This window comes from Sorex fumeus, unplaced genomic scaffold, assembly GCF_029834395.1.
Source record: "Sorex fumeus unplaced genomic scaffold, SorFum_2.1 ptg000008l, whole genome shotgun sequence".
NCBI classification, from domain to species: Eukaryota; Metazoa; Chordata; class Mammalia; order Eulipotyphla; family Soricidae; genus Sorex; species Sorex fumeus.
Window position 1 is genome coordinate 11,200,028 of NW_026606065.1, and position 10,172 is coordinate 11,210,199.

A 10,172-nucleotide genomic window follows, 5' to 3' on the forward strand; every position below is an offset into this window, starting at 1 on the left:
ACCCCTGAGCAATGCTAGACGTGGCCCCCAAACAAAACCCAAACCAAAAAAGGCCAACTCGGGTGTTTTGTAGTCACAATTAGCACCCCCCACTACCACGGCCCCCCTTGTCCTCTGACACCCAGCATCAGCTCCACCTTCCTGAATTCCCCCGGCAGGTCAGGGTACAGAGCTGGCGGTAACAAAGAAGTGTATCTACAGGGTGTCTGTCTACCAAGCAGTCCACAGTGAAGAAGCAGAGAAGGCATCACTGGCTGCCAAACCCTGTGAGAAAGCGCCCTCTGCTGGAAGGGTGCAGAAGTCTACTGGGACAGTCAGTCCCAGAGCTGGTCATGCCAGACTCCAACTTTTCCAGAAGTCCACTGAACTACCTTCTTCTTCTTTTTTTAATCTTTTTTTTAAATTAGTGAATCACTGTGAGGTACAGTTACAGACTTACAAACTTTCATGCTTGCATTTCAGCAATTCAGTCATACAATGATCGAGTACCCATCCCTCCACCAGTGCCTGTTTCCCACCACCAATGATCCCAGTATCCCTCCCACCATTCCCACCCCATCTTTCTCCCTCCCCACCCCACCACTGTGTCAGGGCATTCCCTTTTATTCTCTCTTTCCTTTTGCGTGTTGTAGTTTGCAATAGAGGCACTGAGTGGCCATTGTGTTTGATCTATGGTCGACATTCGGCATGCATCCCCCCAACCCGAGCGGGTTCTCCAAACACCCTTTACTCGGTGCTCCCTTCTCTATCTGAGCTGCCTTTCCCTCCAGCATTTGAGGCCGGCTTCCAAGCTGTGGAGTAAGATGCTCCAATTTCCCTCCCAAAGCCTTGGGACACCATTAGACAGGCTTCACTCTGAGATGGCCCAGATGATTCCAGAATATAAGCCTCATGAAAACCCAAATGAAAAGAATATGGTTGGGAATGAAGGGATAGAACAGCAAGTTGAGCATCTGCTTTGCAAGCAGCCAGCCCAGGTGTAATCCTTGGCATCGCACACGGTTCCTGGAGCCCACCAGGAGTCAGCCCTGAGTACCGCCAGGTAATGGCCCCAAAACAGAAAGAAAGAAAAGAATATGTTTTTTATTTTCATTGAGCTTCTCTCATCCATAAAGAGAAAACAAAACATCTTGCACGAGCAAACCGTCCCACTCTCTGCTCGGAAGCCAGTTTCCCACGGGGACCAGCGCAGTACCCAGCAGCAGCACCTACCCAAAACGACACCACTGACGCGGCACTTGCCGGGGTGCCCGGGCTCTGCCTCCTCGAGGATGAGGTCTTCCACTGCTCCCTCCTGGACCGTCAGCAGCGGGGTGCCCAGGAGCTCTTTCTGCCAAGAGAGAACGCGTGTTGCCACCTCCCAGGTCAAGAGCGCCCCTGGCTCCCGCTTTCCCGCACTCTTCTTTTTGGGTCACACCTGGTGATGCACAGGGGTTACTCCTGGCTCTGCACTCAGGAATTACTCCTGGCGGTGCTCAGGGGACCCTATGGGATGCTGGGAATCGAACCCGGGTCGGCCGCGTGCAAGGCAAACGCCCTACCCGCTGTGCTATCTCTCCAGGCCCCTCCCGCGCTCTTCTTACCTGCATGTTCTGCTTATAGAGCTTCCGATCGATCTGGGCCCTGAGACCCCACACGGCGGGGCCCTTCCGCCGGTTGAGGACCTTGTAGTGTACACCGGACTGGTCACAGACCCGCCCGCAGAGGCCATCCAGTGCATCCACTTCCCGCATTAAATGTCCCTTTCCGATGCCGCCAAAGGAAGGATTACAGGACATCTGACCTGAGCGGAACATAAGAAACAGCAGAAATAAATAAAAGACACGAGCACACCGCAGAGAGCATTTCGCAAGGAAAAGCCTGCTCGCTGATTAGAACCACCTTCATGCATTCGAAGAGGTTAAAAAAAAAATCTGAAATGGCTGGAGCAATATAGAGCTATAGGACAGCGGGTAGGGTGTTTGCCTTGTAAGCAGCCAATCCGGGTTCAATCCCCGGCACCCCATATATATTTTCCACTGCCAGGAAAATTCCCGAGAGCAGAGTAACCTCTGAGTATTACTGGATGTGACCCCAAAACAGGCAAACCAAAAAATATGGAACGAACTAAAAAGTACCAATTTAGGGAATCCCAGAAGACAAACACTTGCCCATGGTTTTCTTTTCTCCCCTCTCTTCTTTCTCCTTCTACTCCTTTCTTTTGTTCACGGGAGGGGGCGGGTGCTCATCAGGGGTGGCCAGAACGTTTGTGCACTGGAGGCCATGGATGGCAGGGATGGAACCAGGACCCTGTGTATCTCAGGTATGTGCTCCACGCTCTGAGCCATCTCACGGGTCCCCACATCCTCCATCTCTTTTTCTTGACCGGAACAAGAGACGCAAGTCTCATACATGCAAAGCACACGCTCTACCACAGGGGCACATTCCCAGCCCGCCTCTAGCTTCTTTAGAATCTTCTCTTTGGGGCATATTTTTTTAACTAATTCCCTTGGTTGCCTTTTCCTGGAAAAATACGGTTTCTGAAACCTGCACCTTGTAAATAAATCCTTTCCAGATCAAGCCTACTTTTACAAGTTCCCACAGGCTTGCGATTTATATTCAAGTTATGTCTTCGATAAACGCCGTCTACTCTATTTGGCAGAAAATAATGAATTTATCATAAGCTTCTGAATGGAGGTGATGTTGGGGCACACCTAGCAGTGCTTAGGGGCGATTCCAGCCTCCGTTCTCAAGGGTGGCTCCTAATGGTATTTGGGGACCCATGTGGCCCCAGGATCAAAGAGGGTTGGGCACATGTGAGGCAAGCGCCTTGAGCCAGAGAGATAGCATAGAGGGGAGGGCACCTGCCTTGCACGTGGCCAAACCCCGCTAGACCCCAGGCACCATGTGATCCCATGACCATAGTGTGTGTACAACCCCCTTCCCTGCAGTCACTCCCAAAAATAGGCTAGGGGAAAAAAAAAAAGGCAAGCACCTTCACCCCAGCACTCAATTTCCAGCTCCGAGTTTCCTAATTTTATTGGAGGTCTAAAGCAATATTACCACAGGTTTTTGTTGTTGTTGTTGTTTGTTTTTGCTTTTTGGGTCACACCCGGCGATGCACAAGGGTTACTCCTGGCGGTGCTCAGGGGACCAATATGGGATGCTGGGAATCGAACCCGGGTCGGCCACATGCAAGGCAAACGCCCTACCTGCTGTGCTATCTCTCTGGCCCCGGTTGTTGTTTTTATAATGGTGGAAGGTGTGGATTCCAGGTGAGCATGAGCAGGTGGGTCCACTGTAGCCACATCAAGCCCGTTATCTACGCAGGGAGGCTGAACAGTGCTGTGATCATGAGATTACCAGTGTGTGCAGGAGATCTGCCTCAACAACTCCGTCGTCTGTCGTGTAAACCCTGTGATTCCGGCAAGTGAACTGATGTTCTGCATTCCTCTTCTATTCTCACGAAAGGGGCAATCGTAGATTATTTTCTTCTTGAAGTAAGATGTTTGGGGCCAGAGCGGAGAGTACAGTATGTGGGTAGCATATGGCCAACATGGGTTCGACCCTCGACATCCCATATGATTCTCTGAGTCTGCCAGTAGTAGTAATCCCTGAGCACAGAGACCAGAGTCAGCCCTGAGCACTGATGGGCTGGCCTCAAAAACAAAAACAAAAAAAGATGGTTGATTGAGTCACAATTTCAATTAGGTAACACTCTCCTCCATAAGTCTTTGTGTCTGGGAGAGTTAGGGTCAATGTGTCTGGACTCAAAGTGATTTGTGGTAATCCGACTTCTGTTCTGGTGGGAAAGAGAGCCATGACGGGGGAGAGATGTTAGGGACTTTCTGAGTTTCTTTTCGTTCTTAGAAGAAATAGGAAGGCCTTTCGGAAATGGCTCAAAGGAATGGAGTACATCCTGTGCCAGCAGGAGCCCTGGCGCTGCATGAACGCCCTAATAACACATGGTACTGTAAGCACTGCTAGGAGTGGCCCATCCCCAAGCAATGCATCGGGGGTGACCTCAGGCAGGAAACAAATAAAATAAATAGATATGAGAGAGAAAAGGGGGTGTGGCGCAGTGATCAAGCACACACCGAGCATGCAGGGCCTGGGTTTGTTCCCAGTATCAAATACGAGAGAGAGAAAGAGAGAGAGAGAGAGAGAGGTCGCCTCTTAGGCATAGGTGATAGTTCAAAGGAGTAGGACATATGCTTTGCACGCTGAGCTCTACATTTGAACTTGAGCATCACACAGCTGGGAGCGACCCCAAACCAACACTGGATGTAGCAACAAAACAATCCCCAGCCTCATCTGATTTCTTTGAATTGTCTTTTTATATAAAAAATTTTTTTCTTAAATCCCACCAACACTGTTCCATCTCACTAAGACTGACCAAAGATCCCCCTTCCATTCTTGACAGATCGTTTTAACTGTTGTAGCTTGGCTACGTGTACTTCTGCTTGTTTGTTTGGCTCACATCTGGCAGTGCTCAGGGGCTACACACATCTCAGTGTTCAGGGGACCACACGTTCCAGGGACTGAGTCTGGGCCTCTTGCATGCAGAGCCTACATCTACTCCAGTGCTCCAAGCTATCTCCCTGGTCTTGCATTTTAAATCCTAAAATTTTTTCAGCACTGGGACTGGAGAGACAGAGGGTAGGTACCGTAGGTAGGGCTCTTGCCTTTCATGTTACTGATCCAAGTTTGATCCCTCGCATCCAATATGGTTCCTAGAGCACTGCCAAGAACAATTCCTGAGTGCAGAGCCAGGAGCAAACCCTGAGCATCTCTGGTTGTGGCCCCCAATCAAACAACACCCCCCCCCCCCACAAAAAAATTCAGCACCCCTAACACTTAAAAAATTCTCCTATATGAAGCACTTTCTCAAATGCTTAACATGTTACTATTTACATAAGTATCCTCACAGCAAAGAAAAATACTCCATAATATACTTTGTATAAAATCAGTTAACACAATTGTGAAAACCTGATTCACGGAAAGCAACCAATCTGCACTTCTGAGTTTCTAATTCAACATGTTATTCATTCACATGGAAATATTAAAATTTTTTTTCTTCTCAAATTTTCTTAAATTTCTTTTTGCCACACCAAGCAATGCTCAGGGGTTGCCTCGGTAGTGTCCAGGGAACCTTATTGTACCGAGGATCAAACCTGGTCTTCAACGTACAAAGTTTAGCCTTTGGGGCTCTCTCTGGTCCGAAACTACTACATTATTCTACTCTATTTAAACGATTAGAAGGGAGGCTGGGGCCTCACCTGGTGATGCTTGGAGGCTCCTCTTGGCCTGTGGGCTCTGTTTGCAGTTGTTTCAGGTACCATATGGTGCCGGGGACCGAACCCAGGCCTCCTGCATGCACTCAGCCTGTTGCAAGCTCTCTCCAGTCCTTTTCAAACTATTTTACTGAAACTAAGTAGAAGCAGTGTCTTGAGCTCCCAATTACTGACTCAGATCCGACCTCATTCATTCATGCATCGCTTCGAGGGGGTCACAGTCATGAGAGCTGGGGAAAGAGAAGCCTGGATCACTGGGAGATGCCTTACCCGGAAGTGGAGAGTGTGGTTTGGTGCTTGGGCTCAGCCATGAACACAGAGCTGTTCTGGTGGTCACCAGGGCTAGGCCCAGCAATGCTTGGAAGACTTACTATGCTAGCGATCAAACTCAGGACCTCACAAATGAGTACTCGAGCTATCCTTTCCCCAATCTAATTATATTTTGGGGTTTGTTTTTTGGTCACACTGGGCAGTGCTCAAAGACGATAGCCAGGTTGGCGCTCAAGGGATTATGTGGTCCCAGTGGTGCTGGCGACCAAACCAGGGGCTTCCACACCAGAGAACATGTGCTTCCAAACCTTTGAGCCATCAGCTCAGGGCCCCAATATTATAGTATTATTATTATTTTTTTATTTTTGGGTCACACCCGGCAATGCACAGGGGTTACTCCTGGCTCTGCGCTCAGGAATTACCGCTGGCGGTGCTCAGGGGACTATATGGGATGCTGGGAATCGAACCCGGGTTGGCCGCGTGCCCTACCCTCTGTGCTATTGCTCCAGCCCCATTATAGTATCTTTTATAGTTACACCTCCATCTCCATCTCTCTCTCTCCCCCGCCCTCCCTGTCTTTCTGTCTCTCCCAAATATGATATCAACTGTAAATATTTCAGACAATGGCTTTTTGTGTGCAAGGAATTGAACTCAGAGTCACATACAGGTTGAAGCATGTATTCTGTCACTAAGCTACACCCCCAGCCAGACAAGGACTTTTTTGTTAGAGAAAAAAACTGCATACACAATTACTTAATTGCACCCAAAACACCTGAATTGTTTATTAATGAATAGTTAACCAAAACAGAAATGTGGACTATTACCAAATATATTTTCCCCATTACTCTGTGCGACTTTCAAATAATCCTCTATCTTTAGAGAGGACACACTTCAGATTGTCAGTCACGACACAGTAACTTTCCTATGATTTTTTTTTTTGGAGGGGGGGGACTGTGATATTCTGATTGTACATAAAAGGTTTATTAATTCAATCAGTGCCTAAAAGTTTGGTATTAATGAAGTGCCGGAGTTAGTTTTTTGTTTGGGGACGACACTCAGCATTGCTAGGTTACATAAAACTGTAAATTCCATGTAAATTCATGTACTAGATCCAAATTCAGATTGTCTAACTATCCCTTTAATGGTTAACATCCCCAAAATGTGAAAAGTATAGGCGATGTTGCATAGAAAAAGGTTTACAGAGCTTTTCTCTATTGCAGTAGAAGACAACAATAGTTTGCAAAACAAACAAACAAACAAAAACCCCAAAACATTACTTTTGGGCTACAGGGAACGCTTTTCACGTGGTATTTAATCCCTGGCACCCATGCTACCATGAGTCCCACCAGAGTGACTGGAGCAGCAAGCCAGGAAAAGCCCCCAAGAACTGCAGTGTGTACCCAAATCCAAAACGAACTAAAAAAACCCCTATAGTGTTCCCAGTTAGTATAAATGACTTTCTGATTTCATTATTAACATATGATATGACCAAATCAAAACAAGTTAGTTCCGGCATTCTGTATTCCTCTGGAAGTTCAACCTAAATTAAAGTGATAACTTTATGAGTCGAGGCCAAGTAGAAATGTACCAAATTACCTTAAAATTTTGGGCCTAAGAAACATACAGTGAGTAAGAATGCAACTGACAAGGGTCCAGAACCTTGTGTCACATACGTCACCCGGGATTGATTCCTGAGCACTGAGCCAGGAGTAAGCCCTGAGCACTGCTGAGTTCTCCAAAAGAGCCATAAAAATAGCTGTGAGATTGGTAAAGGTAAAGGCCCTCCCATTGATCGTCGATTTGCTCGAGCGGGCCCAGTAACGTCTCCATTGGAGACTTTGTTGTTACTGTGTCTGGCATATCGAATACTCTCGGTAGCTTGCCGGGCTCTCCGAGAGGGGCGGAGGAATCGAACTCAGCTCGGCCATGTTGGCCGCTTGTAAGGCAAACGCCCTACCCGCTGTGCTATCGCTCCAGTCCAGCTGTGAGATTAATTAAGAAAATTTAAGATTATGCTGTTTGTAGAATACAAACATAAATTTTCATGGGAATTATTCTATCCCTAACAGAACTAGATTACAAATACTGTGTAACGATCACCTTAGTTTATACGGATTTGTTAACTGAATTCTTTTTTTTTTTTTTTTGCTTTTTGGGTCACACCCGGCGATGCAAGGGGTTACTACTCCTGGCTCTGCATTCAGGAATTACTCCTGGTGGTGCTCAGGGACCATACGGGATGCTGGGAATCGAATCCGGGTTGGCCGCGTGCAAGGCAAATGCTCTACCCGCTGTGCTATTGCTCCAGCCCCGGTAACAGAACTAGATTACATACACTCTGTAACGATCACCTTAGTTTATACTGATTTGTTAATTAAATTCTTTAATTGGCAGTACCAATCTTTATTTTTCAGACATGTTCATATCACGAAAATGTTTAAGCAAAGTAACTATCATGCGCAACATCTTATCATCTCATTCCTACTTTGGACAAACTGGCAGGCTAACAAATGTAACCTGCCCACACGGCAGAGTCTGGCAAACTCCCCGTGACAGACCCAATATGCCAAATACCAGTAACAATGATGGGTCTCATTCTCCTAACCCTGAAAGAGCCTTGAATATGGCACTTTAAAAAAAAAAATCTCAGGGCTAGGACGAAGGAGACATTACTGGTGCCTGGGCAATCGACGAACAACAGGGTGGTCGTGATCGTGAACTATCACTCTTAAAGCTGAACAATTATTAAAAGCTATATTAGTATGCATATGTCACTCACTCACAATTTTAAAAAAATACGATTAATAGTTCAGTACTGGAGCTGGAGTGATAGCACAGCAGGTAGGGCGTTTGCCTTGCACGTGCGGCCAACCCGGTTCAATTCCCAGCATTCCATACTGGTCCCCTGAGCACCGCCAGGGGTAATTCCTGAGTGCAGAAGTGACCCCTGTGCATGACCGGGCGTGACCCAAAAAGAAAAAAAAATAGTTCAGTACTGTTTTCCTTTGCCTAAAAAGCAGTAAGCAATACACAGACGTGCATCATTGAGTGATGCTAAAAAGTTCTGTGTGTGCGTGTGTGTATATAAATCACCGTTAAATCTTCTGCACCGGTGAGAGACCAATCATGCAGGAGAAATAAGAAATATAGCAGCAAGGAACAAAACACAGCATCGTTCCACAAAAAAAAAAAAAAAAAAAGGGCTTCATAAAATCCCGAGAAAAGCATTGCAATTACTAGCACCGTGAATTCACACCTGTCCAAAGCCACAAAGAAAATGACAACATGAACTACCAGAGAGTTTGCATTTTTTTTTTTTTAATGCATAGTTTCCCATCAAGGCACCGGACCCTCCCGACCCCCGTTCCTGCGATCGGCCACATCCCGGTCCTGGGAATTCTGGTCCCCACACCCGCCCCATCACTCCGCGCCCCGAATCTGGGGGGGGGGGGGGAGGGGGGCGGGGAAAGGACCGTGGGATGATTCCCCCGAGCTGGGTTGGGGGAGGTGGGGTGGGGGTGGGGAGGCCTGCCGGGAGCTGCGGGCTGCGACCCCCGGCCGGCTCGGGGGTCTCACCGATCGTGTCCACGCGGTGCGTGAGCAGCAGAGTCCGGGCGCCGCAGCGCGCGGCCGCAGCCGCCGCCTCGCTCCCCGCGTGTCCCCCGCCGACCACCAGCACGTCGAAGCGGGGCGTCCGGGGCGCCGCGCAGTCGCCGCTGCTGAGCCGCGCCCGCCACGGCAGGTGCAGGGAAGCCGCCACCCAGCGGCCGCAGCCCCGCAGCGGGACCATGGCCGGCTGGACGGCGAGAGTCGCCCGAGGACCGCAGGAACCGGCCGGGCGCCACAATGGCACCCCCCGGGCCGAGGAAGGAAAGGCCTTCAGGGCGCAGCCATCTTGGTCTGACGTCAGGGCGTAGTGCGCCTGCGCGCAGCGGGGCCGCTGATTGGCGGTCTGGGGGACAGCGGAGCTGTCAGTCCTTGCTCGAGGCGGGATCTAAAAAGCCTCAGGATGAATGAGGCCCTTAGCCAAGGAAGGTAGCAGTCAGGGGCCAGGAGGACTGGCCTGGCTCGGAAGCTCGCCACCGCTGTGACGATAGTGATTAGAAAGGATCACTCTGGACAAGAACTGAGTGATCAAGTGGGTAAAGGGATAGACAGGATAATCTTTCAGTACCTGTATTGCAAACTATGAAAGAGGGAGAGAGAGAGAGACAGAGAGACAGAGACAGAGACAGAGACAGAGACAGAGACAGAGAGGTGCCTACCATAGAGGCAGACTGTCGTGGTAGAGTACGTGGAAGGAGGGAAATTGGTGACTTTGGTAGTGTAAAATGCACATTGGTGACGGGAGGGGTGTGGAATATTGTATGGGACTGAAACCAAGTCATGAACAACTTTTTATTTATTTTTATTTTTTTAAATTTTATTTTATTTTTTGCTTTTTGGGTCACACCTGACCATGCACAGGGATTACTCTTGACGCTGCACTCAGGAGTTACTCCTGGCGGTGCTCAGGGGACCCTATGGGATGCTGGGAATCGAACCCGGGTCGGCGGCGTGCAAGGCAAAAGCCCTACCCGCTGTGCTATCGCTCCAGCCCCATGAACAATTTCTTAATTATGTGATTTA

At 48.7% G+C, this 10,172-nt stretch overlaps 1 protein-coding gene across 2 annotated transcripts in view; it reads right to left on the minus strand.

The window, feature by feature from the left end:
* Nucleotides 1-9,369, minus strand: part of MTO1 (mitochondrial tRNA translation optimization 1) — a 29,074-nt gene extending 19,705 nt beyond the window's left edge. The window contains exons 1-3 of one of the 2 annotated variants that reach the window (XM_056109488.1): nucleotides 9,120-9,369; nucleotides 1,584-1,783; nucleotides 1,213-1,330 (exon numbers count right to left, since the gene is read on the minus strand). In XM_056109488.1, the coding sequence (XP_055965463.1) occupies nucleotides 1,213-1,330; nucleotides 1,584-1,783; nucleotides 9,120-9,333 (532 nt within the window). In that variant the 5' untranslated portion in view covers nucleotides 9,334-9,369. The remainder of the gene's footprint in view (nucleotides 1-1,212; nucleotides 1,331-1,583; nucleotides 1,784-9,119) is intronic. The other variant, XM_056109492.1, reaches the window with a different exon arrangement.
* Nucleotides 9,370-10,172: the final 803 nt, after the last annotated feature.